At 43.5% G+C, this 26,680-nt stretch overlaps 1 protein-coding gene across 2 annotated transcripts in view; it reads right to left on the bottom strand.

The window, feature by feature from the left end:
* The window catches only part of CMYA5 (cardiomyopathy associated 5), a 115,233-nt gene continuing 91,801 nt past the window's right edge, over positions 3,249–26,680 (bottom strand). Inside the window, exons 9-13 of one of the 2 annotated variants that reach the window (XM_021077698.1) lie at positions 26,300–26,447; positions 12,792–12,925; positions 11,244–11,343; positions 8,704–8,877; positions 3,249–3,677 (exon numbers count right to left, since the gene is read on the bottom strand). In XM_021077698.1, coding sequence (XP_020933357.1) covers positions 3,431–3,677; positions 8,704–8,877; positions 11,244–11,343; positions 12,792–12,925; positions 26,300–26,447 — 803 coding nt within the window. In that variant the 3' untranslated portion in view covers positions 3,249–3,430. 2 annotated transcript variants of the gene reach the window in all.

Here is a 26,680-nt window from a genome sequence, read left to right as displayed (position 1 = left end):
GGGAAGAGAATGCATATGTAAGAATGAATATATGTGCGCATGTGTGTATGTTCATGTGTGTATGTAATTACACATGTAATTTCCACACATCCCATATATGTAGAAAGAGTGGTCTGTGATCAAAAATGAAACAAAGTATAATCATTTTATTCTCTTAGCTCAGGATCTAAATCCATGCTCTGCCACCTGCCTGCTGTAATTGTGTACAAGTTGTTTAACGGCTCCGAGATGGGTTTCCTCACCTCTAAAACGGCAACTTGTATGGAGCAATGTTCTGATGGGGATTAAAAGAGGTAACGCATGAGCTATGCATGTTCTTAACCTGATGAACACCACTGACAGATTTCCAGAGAATTCATTTTGACTCAAATTTGCTGACTTTCTTTCCTTTCTCTGAGGATCTGTGAGAAGAAAGGAATGGAAGTCAGAGAAGAAGGGCCAAGGAGGAGGATGACGGGGAAACAGCACCAACTTCGCTCTCCTTGTCCGCACTGGAAGAATCTGCTAGGAACCAACGAGGAACTCTCTGTTCGGTCCACAGGCAAAGGAAGGGAACGCCTGATCTCTTGGCCCCCCAGCCCTACCTTTCCCATCCGCTTGTTCCAGAGTCAGAGACAGGCAGGCCCCTCACCAGGGGTGGGGTGGAGGGTTGGCCACGGATGTCTCTGGTGTCTCTTGTCAGGATAGTCACATTCCAATCCTGTGCCCTTTCTCATTATTTAATCTGATGCTTACAATCATCCTGAGAAAAAAGACATCACTAAAGCACCTGACTTGCCCAGAGTCAGGACCTAGAAGGGCTGCTTCAGGATTTGAACCTCGTTCTTCCCATTACTGTGTGGCTTCCTCCTTAATACCAGAGTCACGTCTGACTCGCTGCTGGACGCTGCCAGGTCTGGTCCCACCTGCCCAGCTCACCTGGGTGCACCAGCAGCCGTGTCAGAGGGTTGTCAGCCTGCAGTCACCTGGGTCAGGCACCTTTCTCATGTCCTTTGAGGGTTTTCTAGTGACCACAGGAGCTTGCAAGGAACACAGCCTGGAAAGCTAGGGAAAAGGAATTTAATTGCACCCCTGGGCAATGCTCAATCTTGGGCAGGAGCATGTACACATCAGCCCCTGGCATGTTCTGAGTGGTTTCCAGGGGTGCCCCCAGTACGATGGAGCTCCAGGTGTTCATGGCATAATAACCCACCCGTAAAACATGTCCTTATTGGCCCTTTCCCCCTCCTGTCTCACTTTTCCCACTTCCTCACGTAGGCTTCCTGGAATCACCTCCTGTGACAACAACCCGCAGTAAACCTTTTGCTCGAGGTCTACTTCTGGAAGAACTCAAATGGAGGCAAATTTCAAAATTCATGTGGTTGCTGCTACTGTTGCTATTGCTTTTAATTATACTACATTCTCACCAAAAAAAAAAAAAAAAAAAAAAAAAAGCCATAGTGACTTATGGGTCGCTGATCAGTCAGAACCTAGTAACACTTTTAAGACTTGAAAAAACAGGAGTTCCCGTCGTGGCGCAGTGGTTAACGAATCCGACTAGGAACCATGAGGTTGCGGTTCCGTCCCTGCCCTTGCTCAGTGAGTTAACGATCCGGCGTTGCCGTGAGCTGTGGTGTAGGTTGCAGACGCGGCTCGGATCCCGCATTGCTGTGGCTCTGGTGTAGGCCGGTGGCTACAGCTCTGATTCAACCCCTAGCCTGGGAACCTCCATATGCCGCGGGAGCGGCCCAAGAAATAGCAACAATAACAACAACAACAAAAAGACAAAAAAAAAAAAAAAAAAAAAAGACTTGAAAAAACAAAAGACAAGGGTTCCCTCAAAGCATCAGGTTATTCCTGTTTCACTAAGTAGCTTTCTTGCCAGCAGCTGCTCTAATTTCAAAGTAAGGTGGTGATGGCTTTAAAGAGGCTCTGTCAATGCAGTTACAGATCCAGTTTGAAATTTCTATTAAACAATGGACTTTAGGATCTATTCTAAAAGTAGGAAATTATTTCTTTCTTTCTTTCTTTTTTTTTTTTTTGTATTTTCTAGGGCCGCACCTGCAGCATATGAAGGTTCCCAGGCTAGGGGTCTAATTGGAGCTGTTGCTACCAGCCTACACCACAGCCACAGCAACGCAGGATCCAAGCTGCATCTGCGACCTACGCCACAGCTCACAGCAATGCCGGATCCTTAACCCACTGAGCAAGGCCAGGGATCGAAACCCGCAACCTCATGGTTCCTAGTCGGATTCGTTAACCACTGAGCCACACGGGAACTCCTAGGACATTATTTCTTGATGTAAGAAAACAACTAGCTGTTCCTCTGTGGCTCAGTGGGTTAAGGATCCGGCATTGTCAGTGCTGTGGTGTGGGTTCAGTCCCTGGCTCAAAAACCTCCATGTGCCACAGGTGGGGCCAAAAAAGGAAAGAAGAACCCGACTGAACGCATAATGTTAAAAAAAAATCTATAAAGATGATCAAAGTATTTATATTGCAGAGAACAAGAGCAATCATCTCAATATGCATTCTGGATTTATCAACTGTGCACACATATTTTAGGAAGGTTTTGAGAGATTTCAGCATAATATCTAAAAATGACCAACCATTTTATTTTTAGCAAAAAGAGATTCTCAGTTTCTGGTAGCTGTCTGCAACTATAGGCTGAATATGTTTAGATTTTAAAACATATATGTGTAAAATTCTCACATGAAAAAGAGCAGAAGCATAACCCACCGGGATGATGGTTATTTATCCGCAGTTTATCCTGTCCGGCCATGCCAGGCTTGCAAGGCACATGTAATAAGATCACATGCCATGTTTTGTTTTATAGACGCTAACCATTTATTTAACAAAATGGACATTCCTAATATCGAGCACCTTTCTACATTTACAATTTCAGGGGAAAGAAATTTGTGTTCTCTCGTATATATGATTACAAAAGAGTTCCTTATCAACTGAGAGGGGTTAAAACACTTTCTCTACTGATCAGGATCCAGCATCCTTTCATGAAGTGAGGTGACATTGTTCTTGTGGAAAAAGTCCGTGTTTCTTGTCAGAGAAGTAAGTCTTACTCATACAGCCTTCCCTTCACTGGCCATCTGAGGATTTCTTTTACCAATGAAACGGGTGGGAGGCCATTTCTCTATTTTGGTTCCCAAGTCAGGTATAACTTCTTCTAACTCAGGGAAGAACTCAAACAGACACCCCGAAGGGTGGAGGTTGTCTTTTTCATCCTCTCTACTCACACGCTGCTCTAGAAAGTCAAGGTTTTTTTTTTTTTTTTTTTCCAGTGGCTTTGCTCGCGTGCTGATCACTGTGCGTGGAGCTGTCATTAGCGCACATGTGCAGAAGAGGTTTTTGAATAATGTTTAGCGCCCACAGGAAAGAACAAGAGAGAGTCCCCCACCCCAATTTGAATGATTGCTCTGGCAAACTTTGAAAGCCAAGATCACTTGTGCCTTGCAGAATCCGGGGGCTCGATCCCCAGGTGCAAAGTACACTTTCCGGGTTTCTCCAGGGCAAAGGCAGGGTGGACCCCCTCATTGAACCGGTGCCTAATGATGAAGAGCAACTGTCCAGTCTCGGCGTTTAGAAACAGGAGCCTCTGGGTGGTGTAGTCCAGCAGGATGCCCACTCTGGCGGGATGCTCCGTCACATGGACATCGCTCACAATGCCACTGTAGAAAAATGTGTATCTGGAATGGAACGGAACAGGAATTGAAAACTTCGGGAATCTTGAGGGACCCTGATAAAATCACTCGGGGAAAAAAAATCACTTGGAGATAACCAATTTTTCAGTTATTCACTTCAATTCACAATACCGAGGTGCAATGACGTGTCCCAAATACTTGAACCAGATCCCTTCCTAGATGCTAAGGTGCGTAGCTCTTTCCAACAGATGAACATTTTTAATAATTTCGCTCCTTCTGCACCAGGAGGCAGTCCCAGAATAACCAACATATGCCTCCCTTGTGATTTTTTCTCAGCGTTTTAATTCTTTCCCAGCTGCCCACATGTTTTAACTACCGCATTCATGGTGTGTCATTCTTTTGAATAAGACTCCTTTGAGGCTGCCATGTATTTTTAAAAGTCCCGCAGGCTTGCCTTCCATAAAATGTATTAATTTTACCATTTAAAAAATTTGTAAGAAACTTACATAAGGGCCTTGAGGAAGCTTAAGAAACAGTTCATTATTTTTGCCCAGCGTCATCCTTGGTATGTACATCCTTGTCCCAAACCAACTTTCCTTTTCATCTTCTCAGTGTTTTCTGCAGTCTTACCGCCAAGGGGGATCATCTTTGATTTCTTTCTTCAATTCAAACAACTTCAGCAAGTATTCCTTGGGCATATCTGTGTGTCCTGCACCTCACTGGGCCCCTGCACCTCCAGAGGCTACAAGGGACCCAAGCCTGCCGTTCTTGCCCCCAGGAAACCTACACTCTCATGAGCAGGAAGGAAGGTGATGGTGATTTAAACATGGGCTGGGGCTGAGACTCCAGCTCAGGGCACAGACTGGTAAGGTGTTCCCTAAACACATTCAATGAGCCTGGTCTGGTTGCGAAACAAAAGGTTCAAGACCAGGCTGGCAAGGAGAACTGGCTCAACAGAGGAAACCAAATGGCTCTGCGCAAAAAAGTAACACAAGGTGGGAGGCTTCTCCTGGCAAGTTTAGAAACAGAGGGTGGGGCCCTGAAAGCAGGAGAAGAGAAGAAATGAGAGATGGAAGAGAGAGAAGGGATGAGGGGCAGAGTTGTGGATGAGATAGGTCTGAGGATGGGAGCAACACTGGGCAGCCTGGGGCTCTTGAACCGGGGTGACTCTGGTGGGGGTGAGAGAAGGACAAGGGCCTTAAAGACCTCTGATGTCTGTCCTAAAGGCCCAGAAGCTTGAGTGCAGGAATATTTAGGGAATGGCAAGTTGGCACCTTCCCTGCAGAATGAAGCTCACAGGAAAGGGTCGAGGTTCACGGGGACGGAAGGTCAGACTTCCACAGGGATGAAGAACCCTTTGGATGCCTTGCTAATGTGAAATAGGGCAGAACATCATGAATTTGGAGCACCTGTAGAGCCCGCGGAGGCTGCCCGTGGCAATGATGGGGAGCGGCGGTGTGGGCTGGGGCTCTGACAGAAGGCTTGGGGAGCAGATGGCTCGCACTCAGCCAAAGAAGAACAGTCGGGACTGGACAGATGGAGGAAAGGGAGAAGGTGATCCAAGGAGCGGGGGCAGCAGAAGCAACGATAAGGTGGCCGAATAAACCTGTATATTGTGGGAGTTCCCGTCATGGCTCAGTGGTTGACGAATCCGACTAGGAACCATGAGGTTTCGGGTTTGATCCCTGCCCTTGCTCAGTGGGTTAAGGATCCAGCGCTGCCGTGAGCTATGGTGTAGGTCGCAGAAGAATCTCGGATCCCACGTTGCTGTAGCTCTGGTGTAGGCTGGCGGCTACAGCTCCAATTCAACCCCTAGCCTGGGAACCTCCATATGCCGTGGGAGCGGCCCAAGAAATGGCAAAAAAAAAAAAAAAAAAAAAAAACAAAACAAACAAACAAAAAAAACAAACCTGTATATTGTGGAGGAAGTTACCACCGACTTGGCAGGTTAAAAGGGGGCATGTGAATGACTCTGAGGATGTCACAAGGAGAGGTGAGTCAGGGGCTAGGCTCTAGACTTGCCCTGTCCTTTAGAGCAGCCACTAGCTGCATGTGGCCACTGCAAGTCCAAAATTCAGTTTGTCAGTCTTATGTAACCACATGTCACACATGGCATCATTTTCCTATCACAGAACTTGTCTAGAGGGTTCTGAACACCCAGATAAGCCATTGCCCTACCGTACCCGAAGGCCCCTGGTGCCCACAGGCCCAGCCTCGGTCAGTCCCTGAGTGATTCGCTACCATAGAGGTAACGAAGGGAAAGACATTCCTTGAAGCCTTTGAAGCCTTGGATCCATCGGTTCCGCAGGCCCTGGAATTCACCCTGCCCTGCTTCTGCACCATCTCCTACTGCGCATAGCACCTTCTTCTCCACCCTGCCCTCTGGCCCAAGACCAGGCCTCTCTGCCTGGTGTCTGCCTCCCTGCCCAGTTTGTGCCTGTCCCTCCTTGGGACTGCTGGTCCCTGCTCAAACAAGGGTCATCCAGAAGCCTGATTCTTGACACCTGCATGCCCCTGGAACTACCTGGGTGAGAGCCCCTACCTGGGGGAGCCCACCCCCTTGGAGTCTCACTGCTGGCCCAGAATGAGTCCAGACTCCATTCAACCTTGGTGTCCGTCCCCTTGGGGCTTCTCATCCCCTGGCCTGGCCACATTCTTCCTGGCACACCCCCCCCCCGCCCCCCGCCGTGGTCCCACTGGAGTGCCAACACCAGTGTAGACATTTTTAGATTTTTCAGCAGCAAAGGAAGGGACGTGATGCAAATGATGTTTTAGAAATATTTGCCAGTTGTGACACAGAAGGGCTTGGTGTGGGCGGAGACTGGAAGAAAAGCACAGGCATGGAAGCTGTGGGCGAAGTGGCAGAGGAAGTGAAGCCCCGAACTTGGAGGAGTAAGTTAGGAACAGGCAGGAAGAAATGATTCTTTCTCCTTCGATGGTCTCTTTTGGCCTTTCCCACGGTGACACCTTAGAGCTCGCATGCATTGCAAGTAGAATCAAGAGTAATACCACTTGGTTTAAATCACGAAGCCAGAAAAATGGAAAAACACCAGAGGGTCTGCTCCTGCAGTTGTCTCAGTGACCTAAAGACCAGGGTGTTCTGTCTGAACCATGAAATGAGGCCCTTAAGACCTGACTTCTCTGTGCCATGACTACAGAGGCAGGCACACGCCTCCTCCCAGAATCCACAAAACCTACCCTGGGCCTGGAAGAGCTGAAGACCAAAGTTGTGGAACTTGTTGAACAAAATCCACAGTTCTGTTCTCTAGAATCTGGAACTTTGTTATTGGAGACTCGTCTGGTTTTGGTTCTGAAGGATTCAAGTGTTTAAGGCAATTGTCATGAAATCAATACCTAGTTAAGCAATGAGGTCATACTGTCTAGCACAGGGAACCACATCCAGTCTCTGGGGATAGAACATGATGGAAGACAATAGAAGAAAAAGAATGTATGTGGATGACTGGGTCACTATGCTGTACTGCAGACACTGACAAAACACTGTGAATCAACTGTAATGTTAAACAGAGACACCTCATTCCAGCTCTAAGTCTACTGATTACAAACTGTGGGTTTGAATGATTTTTTTCCGTGCTGGGCAGAGGCTGGGACCTTAAGCATGGCACTGTGCTGAGTATCTATTAATCATACTTGCTCTGACTTGATGATGCCATGACTTTAAATAGCTCTTGGAGATGGTGTCCGCAGGAACCATGTCAGAGAACCAAACTGCCAAGAAGGATGCAGGGAGAAATGTGCAGCCGGATATATGCAAAATCCCAATCTGTGGGCCTTTTTATGGGAACTTGTTAAGTACGGCTTCCTTTTTAAGCATTGCATTTGAATAATGCCTCCCATTTGTTTGGTCCTTTACAATTTCAAAGCTCTTCCTTGCACCTGACTTTGTGGGACTCTCACAACCCCGAAAGGTAGCAGACCAGGCATCACTGTCCCCTGACAAGACAGATGAGGCACATCAGATATGCTCATAGGATTAACTCACTTCTGGTGAGTAGCCAAGAGGAGGCTACTCAAGGATGGAACCAGGACTAAAATCAAGTTCCTGGCTCCAGTCCTGTGCTCTTTTATTAGGCCATCAGTTATATTCAGTTCATAACATGCCTGCCTTACATCTCTGAGACTAAACACAAGTTAACAGCTTTCACATCAACCAATTAAACCATACTCGTCATACAGACTCGAGGTTAACAAACCTTGCCTATAAAGGGCCAGACAATAAATATCTTAGACTTTGGAGGCCACTCAGTCTTTGGTGTGAGTAGTCAACTCTGCCACTGTAGCACAAAAGCAGTCACGGGCAACATGTAAACAAAGGAGCTTGACGGTGTTTCAATAAAACTTTATTTACGAAAAAGGCCGCAGGTCATATTTGACTTCTGGGCTGTAGTTTGCCAACCCCTGATATAGACCAACGGTGGTGGTGGAGGGGGGAGTGTTGGGCATCCCCTTCTTCCTCAGTCCTGCTGACTCTTTCTCCCTGGACAGAGCCCTTTCAGCCTTACTCTTGTAGTCTCTCCCCATCCTGGGATGAGCTTCAAATGAAGACTTGGCCACTTTCCTAATTCTTCACTATGAGCTTCCTGAGGAGACACACATCCTTCGGGAACCCACTCTGCCCCGCGGGATGGGGAAGCTGGCCTGGCCAAGGCTCTGGGTGGGTACAAGTCTGTCTATTAATAGGAATTGATATAAGAAACATTCTTGTTCTCACGTATGAACTACATTCTGTAAAACTGGCTTCCACATTATCCTCCAGGAACATGTGAGAAAAAGAATATATCTGGGTCACTTTGCTGTACAGCAGAAATTGACAGAACATTGTAAATCAATCATAATTTAAAAAATTGAAAACAAAACCCAAAAAACCTAGCTTCCTCAGTAATTAGAGTAAGAGTTGAGTCTCCATATACTTGAACTCTTGTTTTCTTTCTCAGTTGACTCAGAATTTGAGCAGGGAAGGGAGAGGCTATGTATTAGGCCCCTCAGAGCCCTCTGCCTAGACATGAATGCATGACACTCGGATTAAGTGGGGAGGGTCCAGGCTGCGGCTTACCTCTGTGGCTCAGAGCAGTGCATGTACCACGAGCTCTCCCCCTGTCCCAGGGTGCCGGCCTGCACGGCCGAGCTGGAGCAGATGCCAAGTCGGTAAGCTGGGCAATCTGTGACGGTGGTTTCCCAGTAATGCCGGCCGCAAGCAGGCAGCTCCTCACCCAGCACTGATGGGATTCTGCAGGCAAAGGTGATCAGGAATTGCCAGCCTTTATTTCATAAACATCAACATCCACAAATGCACACACAGTTTCAGCAGATTTCTATCTTTGGAAACCGCTGGAATTCGGCTAAAAGACATTCATGGTTCCTTGGACCCCTGACCTTGACCTGATCACCAAAGCCTCCCTATGCATTTGACCTATTTCTACTGCCACGCACAAGATGCACAGATTGCACATTGCTTTTCTTGGAGGAGCAGAGAATTCAGAAATAATTCGAATAATGGCAGGATAAAAAGAAAGGGCACAATCTTGGCTTCCTTTTGAGAGAATAAGAAAACAGAGGGAGGCAGGTAGGGAGCTCCAAGCGAACAGGACTTGCAAAGTTTTCTTCTAAAATTTGTGGGGGGGAGGGGGTGGGGGTGGGGGAAGGAGTCTCCAAAAGCTTTAACCATGACTTCCAGGGTCTGCTGACCTTCCTGGGCACAGAAACCAAATGAAGTGCTGCTCCTGAACAGCAGGCGGTTGGGGAGGCCAGAGCAGGGATTAACTGGGTCTGCTGCGCATGCTCTGCAGGAGCTTGCGGTCAACAGCCTCTGGGACCCTGGCCGCTTTAGATGGTAGCAGGTATGCCTGAGAGGTGGTCAGAGGTCACTTTTGGTCTCACCTCAGCTATTTTTAGAACAGAAAGGGTGAAGGGAACCAAAGCACTTACTGCTGATGGGTGACCTTGTGTGCCTGAATCGCTCAATTTTGCTTTGAAATGGCTGAGGCAGCAAGGAAGCGTTTTTAATTTAAGCAGCATTAATAGGCAGTCAGCACCCTCTCCCTCTCCCCTTTAACAGATGAGAAAATGATGAATGCAAGGGAATGTATTTCACTTTCTCGTGTCTTTACCCAACAACCTCATTTCCGTGAGGGGGCTACTGATGGGCCCTGGCTCTCTGGAGCAAAGCCCGGCCACCTGATATTTATTAGCTCCTTTTCAGGTTAATAATAAATAAACAAAATCCAATAAAGTACATTACGGTTTTCATCAGTTATTATCGATGAACTCTGACCAACCTCCAGTCTACCTCTTTTCTCTCTGACTTTTTGAGAACTCCACAAGGCAGATCTACGTCTTAGATCTTTTTTTTTTTTTTTTTTTTTTTTTTTTTCCCCTGAATTCACTCATTTGTACATGGTTAGCATCTCTGGTGTTCTGGGCCCCAGGCTGGATTCTGCGGATTCACAGATGCGGAAGACAGGGCTGCTACCTGAGGACTAGTCGAGATGAAGCAGATGACAAAGGACTCCACAAGTGCTCATACATTTTTGCAGACAAGGTCAAAGGGCTCCAGGGCCTAGCGCTGGCTTGGCCATTTCCAGGAGCAGCTAATAGCTGAGCCGAGCCATAGACAGGTGACTAGCAGCCTGAGAGGAAAACGGCCCGCATCACCACTGGTGGACTCAGGGCTGTACTGAGAGCTCCCTGGCAGCCTGCCCCAGGGCAGCAGCAGCATGTGTTTCACACGGTTCCAGTTTTCAAAAGTCTTTCATGTCCTTTCTCCCATTTGACCACTGTGACCCTCAAGATAACCACAGGGGATTGCAGGCAAGTTGCAAGGCGGTTTCCCACCATGCCCTTGGCTTCTGGCTCTTCTTTACCCTGATGCTTCCTTTTTGTGGGAGCTATTGGGGGAGGAGGGGGCAAGATCCTCAAAGTCCTGCACGTGGCCAGACCCAGAAGCACAACAGAATGTCATTCTCTCTATTCCTTTTCCAGGGGCTAGATATACAATCCGGTCTGCTATTAAAAATAATGGAAGAGGAGTTCCTGTCATGGCTCAGTGGTTAACAAATCCAACTAGGAACCATGAGATTGTGGGTTCGATCCCTGGCCTTGCTCAGTGGGTTAAGGATCCGGTGTTGCTATGAGCTGTGGTGTAGGTTGCAGACGTGGCTCTGATCCTGCCTTGCTGTGGCGGTGGTGTAGGCCAGCGGCCACAGCTCAGATTAGACCCCTAGCCTGGGAGCATCCATATGCCGCGGGTGTGGCCCTAGAAAAGGCAAAAAGACAGATAATGATGATGATGATGATGATGGAAGAATTAACCCAGGCTCTTTTTTCATTGAACCAGAGATAATGCCTTAAAACAGCCAATGTATTAAACAAAAGCATCTGTGCTTATATTTCCAATAAAAATACTGACACTTACTCCAAGTTATGAACTATCTGTCACTTTCCCCCTAGTGATGAACCATCACTGAACTGTACCCATTTGTGCTCGATTCCACCCATCTAGGCAAGTGCACTAAACCAAGGCTGTGCTCAGGTGAGGCCGCCCTGAGGTGACGCACGCAGAAGATACTGCCGAGGCTTCTCCTGCTTTCTACTTACTCTGTCAGGCGTCTCCTCTCAGCGAAGCTAATCACTGTCCCACTTGAGGAAATCTGCAGAGCAGGATGAGCCGTTTCTCTCAATAAGAGAAATCTGGTTCCTAGTGCAGTTAGGAAAATAGGACACTAATGTTACCACAATACCGAGGGCCATCCCGGACCAAGCCCCACATTGCAGAATTTACTCTCCCTGGCCTCTGACATCAAAACCCCCTGCTCCGTGTTTTTAGATCCACAGCAACATTTCATCCGTGATAAGTGAACTCCTCGGCTGGTCACCTGGCCTCACTGTGGGCCTCTGTACCAGTGCTCACTCTGTTATGCCACATATGCTCCCTGCACCAGCAGCAACTACCTCACCCAGAAACTACTTAGAAATGTAAACTCTCAGGTCTGCCCCAGACCTCCTGAATCACAGTCTGTATTTCCATGTGCATGTTCACGTTTGACAGTGTGCTGCTGTAACCTGCAGGAGTGGTCCTAACAGTGGAAGGAGCATGCACCGTACTGGGACTGCAGAGAAGACACATGTGGACAGGCAGCCCCATGTCTTCTCTTCATACACATCAGGCTTGGCCTCGCCACATCCCATGAAAGGCACATGCACAAGTTTTTACTGGTTAAGCAGATCATTTACTGTGCCATCTTGGGGTCTAAGATCATAAAATGATCACCTTTCCACTCCGCATGTCTGTTCACAATAATTGAGAACACCCAAGCATTTCTTGCTGGCACCATCAGGGTATTTTCCCCAAAATGCCATCCAACGGTTTCATCACTTTCTTGAATTACTCATTTGTTTATTCATTCATTCATTTAACAAACACTAATTAGCCCAAACCATGGGGTAGGTGTGGAAAATAAGCAGAAGAATAAGACTGGAAGCTTGTTCATGGAGTTCACAGTGTCATAAGAAAATCCCCATCCTACTCTTCTTCCAACACACACTCCAAACATACCCACAACTTACAGCACGTTGTGAGCCAAACCAGTATCATCTGGGGAGATTAATAACACATGGTAGAGCCCATATCCAGGTAAATTAGATCAGGATCTCCAGGAGTGGCCATGCCCCTACCCCCAACTGCACCAGTATTTTTTAAGCTCCTTGGCTGATTGCTCATGGCAAGCCAAGGTTGAGAACCTCTTAAGCCAGAAAAATTAAAGAAATATCTTGGAGTTCCTGGTATAGTGCAATGAGATTGGCGTCATCTTAGAGACACAGGTTGGATCCCTGGCCCGGCACAGTGGGTTAAGGATCCAGCATTGTTGCAGCTGTGGTTACAACAGCAGCTCAGATCTGATCCCTGGCCTGGAACTCCATATGCCACGGGACAGCCAGAAAAGGGAAAAAAAGAAAAGAAAATACAAGAGAAGAAAAGAAACATCTCAACCTTTGGCTCATCTTGGGTCCTCATGCCAAAAACCTAGCACTGTCAGCAGGTTAGGGGCTTAAAGAAATTACCCCCCAGGATGTCTTCTCTGGGTGGTGAAAGGGAAGGAGGGAGAATGCTTGGAAATTCTTCCCTGTGTGCAAAGGAGAAAGTACCTCTGGTGGAAATGAGGGCAGCTTCACTCTGTTCACTTGTCCCGAATGCATTGATGGCTCTCACGTAGAAAAAGTAATTGTCATTGGGTTGGAGGTTAACTTTCAGCTGGAGTCCTTTAATTCCAGAAAAAGATCTAAAAGATGAAGGGAAATTAATAATTTTAAATGTAATGCTACATGCTAAGCAACTCATCATATTTCAGTCCTGGAGCAAATGAAGATCAAATAATTTATTTTTCCCTTTCTATGACCATAGAGTTAGAAAGGCAGATTCTATACAATGTCCATTGTCCCCTAAGATGATCAGCTCACTTCTACCTTTGCCAACTTTTATCTAATATTGTGCCTTCCAGAATGTTTTTTGGAATAGAGCCAGACCGTTCAGAACTTCAGGAAACATACTAGTTTTTTGGTTAATGAGTCTCCAAGCACATATTATTTTCTTAATCAATTTTTGGCGGAGAGGGCACTTCTATATTAAGATGGGGTTGAGCCAATCTATAATGCAAAACACATTAATTAGCTCATTAACAGATCCTGAAGAATGGAAAACTTAAGGTGAGTTATGATTTTGCACATGGCCATCAGGCCAAAGCCAGCAGTTATAGAAACCAAAGACTTCTAAAGACAATAATGGTCTTTAAAGCAAGCTTAATCCTGGCAAGAAAAGAGAATTCTAATTGCCAAATAAAATCCCCAAAGTTGCTGTTCCTAAATCTCCAATTTACATTAAAAGAAGGAATTCCCTTCGTGACTCAATGGTTAATGAACCTAACTAGCTCCGTGAGGACTTGGGTTCAATCCCTGGCCTCGCTCAGTGGGTTAAGGATCCAGCAATGCTGTGAGCTCTGGTGTAGGTCAAAGACGAAGCTCTGATCCTGTGTTGCTGTGGCTGTGGCGTAGGCTGGCAGCTATAGCTCTGATTAGACCCCCTAGCCTGGGAACTTCCATATGCCCCGGGTAGGGCCTTAAAAAAAACAAAATAAAAACAAGCATACATTAAAAGAAAAGCACTGGTCATGGCTTCTAGGTGGCAGCAGGCTTGGCAAGTACACTGTTAACAGCCTAACCATTTAAGCACATGTGGACTTGCTGGATTTGCAAACAGAGTTCTCTGGACTTGCCAATGAGCTGGAATAGTTCTGTGCCTCTTTTCCATTCTCTTTAATCTGCTGGATATCATGTCCCAGAGCATTTATACAAATACAGGACACAAGGGCTCTTTCTTTTAGCCTTCATTTGCAGAGGCTTTGGCGCATTCGGCTCCTTGCTAATAAAAGAAGTCCTAATCTGAGTGCTAAAGAATCAGAATCCTGTTCCTGGGAGATATGCACTGGATCCTGGTCATTGACAACAAGGCTGCAATAGCCCTCAAGTTCCTTCTGAGGGAGAGGGTTTTTTGGGTTGTTTTAAGCTGTTTGTTTGCTTTATTTGTTATTTTCTTTGAGTTAGTTTTGTTATTAATGAATATACTCAAAAGCATTAGAATCAAAGAGTAGCCACAATTCATTCTCAGATTTTTTTTTTCAGGGTATTTCTGTTTTTGTTGACTTATTTCATTCTCAGTATCTGCCTTAAAGAGTATCATGGAGAACCAGGAAAAGTAAAAAGTATCATTGACCCAGGAAACAAATGAATATAGATGTTTTCAAAAGCATAAAAAGCCGGTCAGAGTACCAATCCCTCCCCCCACCAATGAGGCGTCTGAAAGCACAAAAGCTCACCATGTGTTCTGCAGAAGGGGGGATGGGTTGGGAACAGGGGAGCAGCCCAGGTCTATTTGTGTATTTGCTATTCAGTGCCCTATCTGGAAAAGGTCAGTACAAACTCTCTAAACCTTATTGGTTGTTATTTCAGAACCTACCACCTGACCAGGCCCTCAGAAAGTACTATCTTTAGATGCATAGAGAATTGGTGATGAAATTGAGCCACATGTCCACCGACAACCAACTATGCTTTGATTAAGCAGTAAAAACCCAGGTCCTGTGATTGAGAATGCAATTGCCAACTATCTTTTTCTTTTCTTTTTTCTTTCTTTCTGTTTTTGTTTTTTTTAGGGCTGCACCTTCAGCAGGTAGAAGTTTCCAGGCTAGGGGTCAAATTGGAGATATAGCTGCCTGCCTACGCCACAGCCACATGGGAATCCAGCCACATCTGTGACCTATACCACAGCTCTTGGTATCACTGGATCCTTGACCCACTGAGCGAGGCCAGGGATCGAACCTACAGCCTGATGGATACCAGTCGGCTTTGTTTCTGTTGCACCGCAACCGGAAGTCCCGCCAATATCTTGATTATTATTCTGGGGTAGACGTATTGCCGATCTTTTCTGAATTGATGACTGAAGAGATGTTTTCAATGTATATTGATTATAACAAGCTTATTGTGTCACTAAACACACTCAGGTCTGAACTGAATTTCAGACTACATCCACTCCATTAAATAAATATTTTTGATCACTAATCATGTGCCTAGGCCCTGTCTCTGCCTAAGGGGGAAGGGGCAAGGATAGGTGAGGAAATTTTGTCTCTAGAAAAGGGATAGAACATATGGGCTTCCTTGTAATAATGCAGTTATAAAATGCCAAGGATGCGGTTTTGGGGGTAAGTGGTAAATGTTTGCTCTTAAATTTTATGAGTTCTGTCAAAGAGAAAATTCCATCTACACAGTCAGCTGCATGTTATGCCTTATTACTCATTTAAAGAATAAAAGTTTACATGGTACAGAAGCCAATACTTGGAATCAAATCTGCTTTCAGTGTGAGAACAGGTCATACAGACCTGTATGCACAAGGCCTTCACTGAATCTATAAAAGCACCAGGCGTGAAAATGAAAGTAATATGAAAGGTGGCAGGGTTTTATTGTTATAGTTTCTATCTTATGCTCAAGCACCAAAAACAAAGTTCAGTTAACAAACAGGTCGTTTCCATGTCTATTTATTCTGGCTGACCTCACTTAAATATCACAAGTCTTCACATGAGCTGTCCCTGCTTTTTAGCCAAATGAAAACTTCAAAACTTTTGGAATTTGAAAACTAAAATGCGGCACTCTTCATAGATCATATTTTTAATTTCAAAACCAAAACCTTTTCATTACTGCAACTGACACACGAGTTAAAATGAGCTTTGCATAGTTTGTAATTGAATTCAAATTCACAGAATATCCAAACTGGAGTAAGTGATTAGAGAACAAGTGGAACCACAGCAAGTTGTTGGTGCTTAGGTAAGAGAAGATTTTAGCCATATCAATAACATGGGTAGTCTGGATATCCCATTGCAGCACAGTGGAAACAAATCAGCCTAGTACCCCTGAGGACATAGGTTCAATCGCTGGCCTCACTCAATGGGTCAAGGATCCAGCTTTCTTGTCAACTGTGGTTTAGGTCACAGATGCGGTCAGATACTGAGTTGCTGTGTCTGTGGTGTAGGCTGGCAGCTGTAGCTCTGATATGACCCCTAGCCTGGGAACTTTCATATGCTGAGGGTGTGGCCCTAAAAAAGCAAAACAACAACGATGATGACAACAACAACAACAAAATAACAGTGAGTAATCTATGTTAGAAGTCTAGAGCCAATAATAAAATTCCAAAGGCAATAAAAAATATGAGTCTCATGTTGGGTCCTAACTGTGGGATCTTCCCTCAAGGACTTTAGGTGCAGCAGAAAAGGAAGGCTTTTACAGGCAGAGATTCCAGCAATGTAAGGGCAAGGAAGCATCCAGAAACCCTGATACAAGAGCAAATTAACTGCTTGCTGGTGGAGCCTAAGATGCTGTGGGGTTTGATCACAGAGGAGCTCTGCACCCAAGCAGGTCTTCAAAGGAGTCTCAGCTTGCTCATTGGTAGGAAAAAGGACATGTGTTAAACTCAAATGCTGTCAGGTAGAGAAACCTGACTTAAAGGAGACCCATTGTCTCCTCAGAGGTCTGAAGGACCACCATGTGAATTCGTTACTTTGTGCAAGGAATGATTGAAAAGTTTGTCACAACTCACCATGGACAACAAGACAAGCATTATTTTACGTGGGAAGTGAAAAAGATCTTGATGAAGTAAAAAACCATTAAGGACTTACTGTGTAAATGGGAAAAGAAGAAAAGCATTCCCTAATAATCCAAGAGACAGACATGAGTTAAAAAAAATTGGGAGGTAGGAGGTAAAATTATTATCATTTTTAGACAATATGACTGCTATCTACAAAACTCAGGAAAATCAGCTGAAAAACTCAAATTTAGTAAGCTAGCTGGATGTGAAACTAATTTAAGAAAACAAAATCCTTCATATGCAAATAACAGCTAGATAGATGATAAAGCAAAAGAAAGGTCTTATTTAGAATAGTGGCAAACATAAAAAAAGAGTATAAGATTTATATGAAAAATATCTCTGAAAGGAGTACTGAAGGAAAACACAAAAAAACTTGACTGAAAGGAAAGGCATATCACTTCTTGGATAGGAAAATACAATATCATAAAAATTTCAATGCTCCCTAAATTAATCTGTCAATTTAACAGGATCTCTAAAAATACTAAATTGCCAGGGGCAGGGGAGTAGAGATGACTACACAGTTTGATTCTAAAGATGTAGGTGAAAAATAAAGTAGCAAATAGAAAAAAAAAAGTCATGAAGGGCAACCTAACTTACCATGAATTCTAAAATTATAAATCTATAATAATAAAAACAATATGGTACTGGGGTATAAATAGATGGGACAATGGAACATGCTATAAAGGTCAGAAATGGAGCCAAATATGGATTCTTGAGTATATAATAATAGAAGCATTTCAAATCAGAAGGGGAAATGATGGGTTTTCTTATTGGTACAGCTGCACAGCCATTCCAGAAAAAAAAAATTGGATTTCCTACTCCATACTTCATTTCAAAAGTAGAAGTAAACTAGAATTAACATTAAAAAATATGCATGGCACTAAAACAACCAAAAAAATGCAACTCATATCATAGATAAGAGTTAATGTTCTTTAATAAACAGAGAATTTCTACAAATCAATAAGAAAAAAATACTTCAATCTAACAGGGCAAAAAAGGTCAAGGAAAGGAACAGTTCATAGAAAAGGAAGTACATGGCTCTGAACATATAGAAATATGTTCAACCTAATAGAAATGCAAAATTAAACTATAATAAGATTCCACTTTCTACTTATCAAACTATCAAAGATCAAGTTTTATCACATCTCATGTAGGAAAGAGTATGCAGAACCAAGCACTCATATATGCTGGTGGATAGAGTGTAAATAGCTACAGCCTCTATGGAGACAGTTTGGTAATATTTATCAAAATTCAAAATCTACTCGATGTTCTATGATAACCTATATGAGAAAAGAATCTGAAGGGAAATGGATACATGTATAGGATGGCTGCTCTACTTTGCTGTATACCTGAAACCACACAACACTGTAAATCAATTATACTCCAACAATTTGTTTTTAAATGTACATACTTTTTAACTAGTCATGGTACTTGCAGGAATTTATCCTACAGATATACTTGCACGTGTGTGAAATAATAAATGCATGAGGTTTTTTCTGCAGCACTCTTTGTAAGCATGGAAACACCTTAAGTGCCCCTCAGTTGGTCAAATAAATTAATTATATTGTTAGAACACAATGGAATTGCTTTTCTTAAATTGATGCAGTTCCATATGTATTGATATGAAATACCAAGAAATATTTTTTAATGAGAAAAGGTGGAAGAAGTGTATATAGCATGCAATCATTTGTTGAAAAAATATAGATGCTATATATGCACAGACTACCTAGGAAGATAAATACAAATCAAGTAACAGTAACTGCCTCTGGGGAAGAGAAGCTAGCAGACAAAGCATAAGTAGAAAGGAGACTTAATTTTCAGTGTGTTCTTTTTGGTATGTTTTGAATTTGTACCATATGTTTGTATGTATTATCTATCCATTAAGTAAACGATTTACTTTTGGAGCTATATCCTAAGTTCACGAGGTGGTTGAATGTGTTGGAAAGATGCACATTAGTTTGAACTTAGTAAAGTAGCTTTTCCAGGAATTTGATAATCAACAATTAGCATTGACTAGAAGCAAGGATGCACATGTGCTCAAGGTAAGCTGAGGGGCTGGTCGCCACGAGAAGTGGCTGTCCTCTGCACTGCCATGTCTCATACCTGAATCTAAGCATATTTTCTCCCAGGAAAAACGGGGTGGCATGTGTACAAACAATATGGAAGAATCCAGTGCCATGACTCCTGGAGGCAGCCTACGGATGGTGCTGTCACTGCAGTGCACAACAGATGGCTAAGTATGAATTGTTTTTTAAAAACACCGTGGGCTCTTCTGTTGGCAGCGCCAATATTCAGCCAGTGAATCAACACCATTAATATGAACTGTGAACAGAGCACACTGCTGGACCCTAAGGGGACCAGCTAGTAAAGCAGTGTTTCCCATACCTGCTAGGGCACCATAAGATCTTTGAATCAGAACCTCTTAAGAGGGGCCTGTGAATCTAAACTCCAATGAGCATCCCTTTTTTTAAAAAAATAATTTTTATTTTTCCCATTATAGTTGGTTTACAGTGTTCTGTCAATTTTCTACAGTATAGCAAAGGGACCCAGTCACACATACGTGTATACATTCTTTTTATCCTCCATCACGCACCATCATAAGTGACTAGATATATACAGTCCTATACAGCAGGATCCAGTTGTTTTTTAACGATCAATTAGGTTTGAAAAATATAATCATAAGAGAGTGTGGGGTGAGAAGAGGTGGAAAGGGGAAACAGGAAAAAGAAGAAAAATCCATGAAAACATAAGCAACATTAAATACAACAACTAACTAACTGGCTTCAGCTATTGGAAGCCATTAATAAAATCTGAACTCACTGTAAACAGGGAACTTTTTTAAGATGAAAAAATGTGGTTAAATCAAAACTAAGAAGAAAATTATATATTGGCTTTTGTTTTTTAAAAAACTTAATAAAAATTGGGGGCTTTTTTGTTTGTTTGTTTGTTTGATAAATGGGGATTTTTGAGACCCAGTGTTAACTAAGCATCACTGTTAGTTCATAATAGTACAGAAACGTAACATGAAGCTAAAGCCTACTGACCGTGAAACTTAGGTTTTCCTATAATTTGAGTCTCACAAAATCAAAGAGAGTGAAAAAATTCTAGCAGAAGGATCCTGGATTTTTGTTTTCTCTATAGTTACCTTCCAACACCTGAATGACACCATTTCAAGGAGAGAATCTCAAGAGCCTTGTAATACTCATTCTTTTAGATTCTCTAAGATCTCCTTTGCCACTCCAAGGTCACAGAAGTGGACAATCACCTGAGGTCCCAAAGAACTGCCTGCATAGAATGGCAATTTAACATTATGCTTTCAGATCCCAGTTTTAAAAATGGTTACATAGGGAAAGTTTTTCTATCTTTTGTAAAACTGCTCTTAAAGACAATCACTATTATCTTATTCAATAGCCCTTATATAAAGATCTACATGAAAAATTCATCTTAGAACTGAATGTCAAGAAATATAATTGTCTCTTTTAGTGAAATGTTGTGCTTTCTTTTTTTAAAAAAAAAAAAAAGATGAGTTATGTAATCTTTCTTTCTTCCTCTTGCTCTCTCCCCCTCTCTCCTGTTTGCACCTTAGCTGCCAGGAAGTTCAGATTTAAATTTTATGTTCCACTGAGGCTCTGTTCTTAACCTGTGCTTTTTTGATAAAATCTCTGTACCCCTACATTATCTGGCTCTTGCTCTCAGAGGGGTTGCTTTTAGTGGTTCTGTCATGTCTGGGTCTTTTATTGTGAACAACTTGAATATTTTTGGAAACTGACAGAACATAAGTTAGAAGTGAAGGAACAGGTTGGGTTTCCATTGACTGAGGTTTTACTCTACAACCAGGAGTTGTATAAGATTTTTAATGATCAAAGTGAAACGAGATTCATTTGGGAAGAAAAATTCCATAGGAAAAGCTGAATGCCAAGAATTCTGGTGGGGGTGCCCCGGGGTGGGGGGTTATATTTCCAGAGCTCCCTTTAGAAGAATATGACAACCTGGGTCAAGAACAAGACATATAAAGATTGTCTATTAGCCCCTAATTACTCAATGAATTTTGGCCCAATCATGTTAGTGGGCCTCCTGTCACCCCTTAAAGTAATAAGCACAGGGCAAGAATGACCTCCTTCACACCTAGGTTGTGGGGAAGGTCAGATCACTTGCCCTTCAAGTGTAGTCAGCCGTCATCTATCCAGCTGAAAGCTTAGTAAACACTTTTTAAAAAGAAAAAAAAAAATGTTGGGATTCTTCATCTCCTGCTCAGGCACTAAGTTCATTAGGAAATTCAACCACATCTGTCCTTACTATTCAAAGTGGCAGGTGTCCCCAGCTGGGAATATCCAGCTCCCCCAGACAATTCTATTCCTGCCCCACCATGTGTGGCCCCAAAAGCTAGAAGCAGGAGGAACATGAGCTTCCAGGTCCAGCACCCAGAGCCCAACCCACCCTGAGGATGCTCCCAGGGAGGGTGGCCCTGGAGGGTCTCCCGCCCACAGTCCCCGCCAGCCCCTAGGAGCAGGAAGTTCACTACCAACCACTTTTGTGGCGTATTGAGTCTCACAGATTTGTCATTCAGTACACAGCTTCTTTCTGCACAGCCCACACAGCTAATCCCTGTACTATATTTCTCTCAGCTTTCCCTCCTCCACCCACAGTTCTGCTGACTTCTCTCCACACAGGAGAGACAGAACAGCTGAGGAAACAGGCGAGTGGTGGAAAATTTCTGAAAGTGTTTTGAGCCCACCCAACCTGAGGAGAGCATTCAAAGAAAAACAGGAAAGGGTGAGTAGGAGCTCCCTCAGCCCCGCACACAAGCCGGGGATTGTCACTCCCGCCCACCCTCAAGCCCAACAGGGGCTGACTGCTGGGACGCAGCCACGGGGCGCCCACACACCAAAATATGCAAATGTGCTTTCTGTGAGGATGATGGAATGGAGGCGATGGCTCGGCTATTTCAGACACCACGTCACGGAATGTGGGAGCACAGTAGGCTCATTGCATTCAAACACCTCCTCTGAGAGTTCAACCAAAACCTTTGGTCTTAAATTGGCATTTCTCAAGGCCATCATACTGGGAGAATGGAGGCAGGTCTGAAGGTGGATGTGGTTCTGATCTGGCAACAAAAATTAGAGCCCCGAATCTAAAGAATTAACTCTTAGTCAAGGTCCTGTGTGTCTATGCACGCACGCATGGGTGCACGCAAGTGTGCAATTTCATATTACTCATCTTTTCTCCCTTTTCATTTCCTTTCCACTTCTGTTCCTACTCCAGACCAGCACTTTTAAGGCTGTCTGTCGTTTCAGGGATTGGGGTGAAATAGAGATGTAAATTCACTGAGTTCTTAGTTCTGTTTCGTTCTCCATCTCTCCTTGCTGGAGATTCCTGCCAGTTAGATGACTTGGCAAAGACCAGAGAAGACTGGCTAATGTCATCCTCCATCTGCTCATTCACTCGTTAAGACCTTTGATAAACAGGGGCATTAATATGGTTCCTGACCTTACCTGGGTTTTTTGTTTGTTTGTTTTTGTGGGACTTTTTTATGTTTTGTTTTGTTTCAGTTTTGCATTCGATTTAGCATAGAGTTTTTGCATTGAATATAGAATTTATCTAAGGGTTAAGTAACCAATGGCTAAACAAGATTATAAGTGTGCTTCCCTATAAGTGATCCACAGAAAGGTTTCTAACCCACAGCTTAGATTTGTCCTATCTCCTAGTTAAACATCCAAGCACTAAAATTAACTCATTCACCATTCTTCTTTACTTTGTTGGCACAGGTTTTTGTTTTTTGTTTTGTCATTTTTTTTCTCCATTTTGAATAAGAGAAGGGAAAGCCTCAAAGCTGGCTTAACTTTTTTGGTTGATGTCAGTATTATGTGTTCACTGCTAATGAACCCATTCATGTAACACATATGTACTGAGTAGCTACAATAGTTCAGATACTGTCCAAGGCACTGGAGCTGCAACTTTACATAATAATCCCTACATGAAGCCAACAAATGAGTGGGATCAGACCACCCTTGGCTTGCTGTTCTTTTCAAGACAGAAAATAACTTTAATTATGCACTGCTATGCAGAAAACCAAAGTGAATAATATGGTTTGCCTTTGTTGGCTAGGGGTGATCAAGCTTTGAGGTTCTTTATTGATTCTAGTGTCTCACTAGCTGTCTACTTGGGCAATATACATTTTAGTTAGATTGTTAATCTTTTGTTGTTTTCAACCATCAGCCATTGTATGGAATGTTTTAAAGTTGGTTATAAGAACCAGATGGTCAAAAGACCTAAGATGCCTACCCACCTCAGAAAAGCAGAATTTTCCTTCCCTCCTCAACTCTTAATTGGAGAACCTAAAGAGATACAAGTGAGTTTTGCAGCCCTGGGCCTCTAAAATTAAGGATGAATTATTTCAGTCTATTGATGCCAACCTAAGGTACAAGGTGGTGATATTTCTTGTATTGGGGAGGGATGACTATGATGTGGTGCAGCATTGGTAGACTTATTGGATGAACAGGGTAGTGATCTGTGGCCAACAAAATTCTGCATCCTTCAAAACATTATCTCTTGTGAGAGTTGGCAGGGATCAAGAGCCTGGAAAGTCATCCTGGGCTGTGGGTTGAACATACTATTCTACCTCCTGGCACTGAGGGATCTTTTAGTACCTAAATGGAAAAAAGCTCCATCTCCAACACAGCTCCAAGCTATCAACAAGGCTCTGCCTGTGGAATGTCCCTTCACGTCTAAATCTGCTGGACCATATCCATTCAATAACAAAGGATTCTTGTATTATTCCATAATGACTATAAACTTCTTCTTATCCAGTGTCTCAGATGTTCTCCTTTGGCAAGAAAAAATAAAATGAACCCAATGGCAAAGTCTCAAATGGAATAAACTAATGACAAGTCTTGTTTTAATAAACTCAACTTTTGTCTTAATGAAATTGGTGGATAGCCATTTCCTCCCCCACTAGAAATAGAACTGTTATTGAATTCTCTGGCTTTGATGAAGACTTTGTTTGGAATGTATTGTTCATTGTTGATATCAAATAGACTTTTCTGAGGGCCCCCACATGATCAGAGAAAGGAAAAACATTAATCAAAGGGGTTTTGCATGGTACCACATTCTCTCTTTATGTCTATGTTTTTCATGTGGCAAAGGAAACCAAGGATACACAAGAATTCTCAGTTGTCAGGTTGTTAAGGCATGCTAACTCAAACTGTGTAATGACACAAGTTTTAGAACTAGTGGAAAGAATAAGACAAACCTGAATTTGCATCCTGACTCCAAATTCATACTCCATCATTTAATACCTTGGCCAAATTATTTCACCACCCTGAGACTCATTTAATGGAGATCATGATCTCCCTCCTAGAACTGCTGGGAGGATTAGATGAGATTTAGCACATGTCTTGGCATGTTGAAGGCCCTCAGTGATGCCATTTCCCCTTTCATCCCTGCTTTCCCTTCTCCCTGTAGCCACATTTATGGGATGACATCACATAGAGAAATGGCTACGAGGTCTCAGGGTTTCCAGATTTCTGCTGATTTAAGAATCTGACTGTGCTGATATTATTTATGCAAATGTCAGCCGGGGACCGGTGCTATCACAAGGATGAGTCATTCCAGAGCCCTCCTGAACAGCCCGATCTGGCCTCAGAAGGAACTGGGCTTTCCTCACGGATGGTGGAGAATGATGGGAGGTTGCCCTGGAACACAGGCACGCCTGATTAAATGCCCTCCTAGCATCAAGAGTTTTTGTAGAGAAGGTCTAGGATTCCCCTAAGTGACATTAAACAGTGGTTGGCAGCTTGGACTTTGAAATCCAACCAAAACAAGCTTTGAGTCCTGATCACCACTCACTAGCTGCTAGCCTCTCTGAGCATCTGGTTTCTCTTAGCGTCCGTGTGAGGATTAATTAAGGCGATATGCATAAGGCATTCAGGACAGTGACTTGGCACATGGTTAATGCTCAGTGGAAGCCAGTTATAATCTCTCTCTCTTTCTCTGCATCTTTGTCTTTTTGTCTTCCTCTCTCTCTCTGCCTCTTTACTTTCTCTCTCTGTCTCTCTGTCTCTCTGTCTCTGTACCCGTTTGGGTCTGTCTCTGTCTTTCTCTGAGTTAACCTCTCAGCTATTTGCTAATCATTGCAGACTGCCTTCCAGCAATTGGCACATTAACACAGATGATGTTTCTTGTACATTTACTATGTTCTCACTTCTGCTGAAACGCCGGCAACCCACCCATACATACCCTACTCATCATTTAATTCATCCTTTGATCAATATTTTCTGAAAACTGTCTTCACATATTTGAAAGAAACTATAATTACTGCTCAGTCGTATGACTCTTTGCATCATAACTGAATAAATAGCTATTGATTGATCATGAAGACAATTAAGAACTTAAATAATTCATTTTCCTAAAAAGCTCTAATTTCATACCATTATTTCCAAGTTCCATATCCTGCCAAAATAGTTTATCTTGGTGAATTTTGTTTGAACAAGTCTCTATCAAAATATGAATATTAATAAAAATTATCTGAATATTCATCACAGAACTCAAAGTTGCTGAGTGCCATGAAGGTTAAGAAAAGAGCACCTCAGGGAGTTCCCGTCGTGGCGCAGTGGTTAACGAATCCGACTAGGAACCATGAGGTTGCGGGTTCGGTCCCTGCCCTTGCTCAGTGGGTTAACGATCCGGCGTTGCCATGAGCTGTGGTGTAGGTTGCAGACGCGGCTCGGATCCCGCGTTGCTGTGGCTCTGGCATAGGCCAGTGGCTACAGCTCCGATTCAACCCCTAGCCTGGGAACCTCCATATGCCGCGGGAGCGGCCCAAGAAATAACAAGAACAACAACAAAAAGACAAAAGACAAAAAAAAAAAAAAAAAAAAAAAAGAAAAGAGCACCTCAGTAAATGAATTAACATTTACCCAATGCCCAGTGGTGCATAGCCCTTTATTGATAAACTTTTGCTTCATAATTTTAGTCAGAGAGCTCTACATTTCTTTTTTCCTGGAAAAGTCTCTAGATTCTTCATTCTCTTGAAGAGGCAGATATGTCTGTGTGATAATATATATGTAATTAGCTCCTTTTTATTACCAATATATCACAGAGACATTCAAATTTACATTATATACAAGCTCACTATTTAGTTTCCCGAGTTAGGTGGTACCTATTTTGATGGAACTACTAAAAAGCACATAACATATGCATATATCCTGTCTAATGACTCAAGTTAAATATGCCTCAAAGAATGTTCTATCTTATTAAAATTCACATACATTTTTCTTACAAGGGAGTTATTACTCTGCATTGTAGCCTGTGTTTTATTACAAACTTTGAGTTCATTGATGAATAGTGATGGAGCTGCAAATCAAGTCAACACCTTAATTATCTCGGCAGGATTTTAGGAAGATTTTCTTCTTCTGAGCCCTGAGCTGGGTCCCTGGCACCTCAGGCTCTCCCCATGGGGAAGGATCCTTACCTGAGGCCCTCACCCTCTGGCGAGTGTTGTCTGCAGTACTCCAAAGTGTAGGTCTCAGTGGCCTCCAGGTTGGCAGGCCGCCATCGGATGGTGGCCGTGTTCCAACAGACAGTACAGTCCTCGGCTCGGATCACAGGGGTGGAGGGTGCTGCAGAGAGAGAACCAAGTCAAATGTGGAGCAGGCTATGGCAGTTCTGCTTCCTTGGCATGCTGGGAAGGATGCTTGGACATGAGTTTATTTTATTTTATTTATTTATTTATTTATTTATTTATTTATTTTTGTCTTTTTGCCTTTCCTAGGGCCACTCCTGCGGCATACGGAGGTTTCCAGGCTAGGGGTTGAATCGGAGCTGTAGCTGCCAGCCTACACCAGAGCCACAG

The sequence above is a fragment of the Sus scrofa genome, chromosome 2 (assembly GCF_000003025.6).
Source record: "Sus scrofa isolate TJ Tabasco breed Duroc chromosome 2, Sscrofa11.1, whole genome shotgun sequence".
Classification (NCBI taxonomy): domain Eukaryota; kingdom Metazoa; phylum Chordata; class Mammalia; order Artiodactyla; family Suidae; genus Sus; species Sus scrofa.
This window is presented reverse-complemented; position numbering and strand designations above follow the sequence as displayed.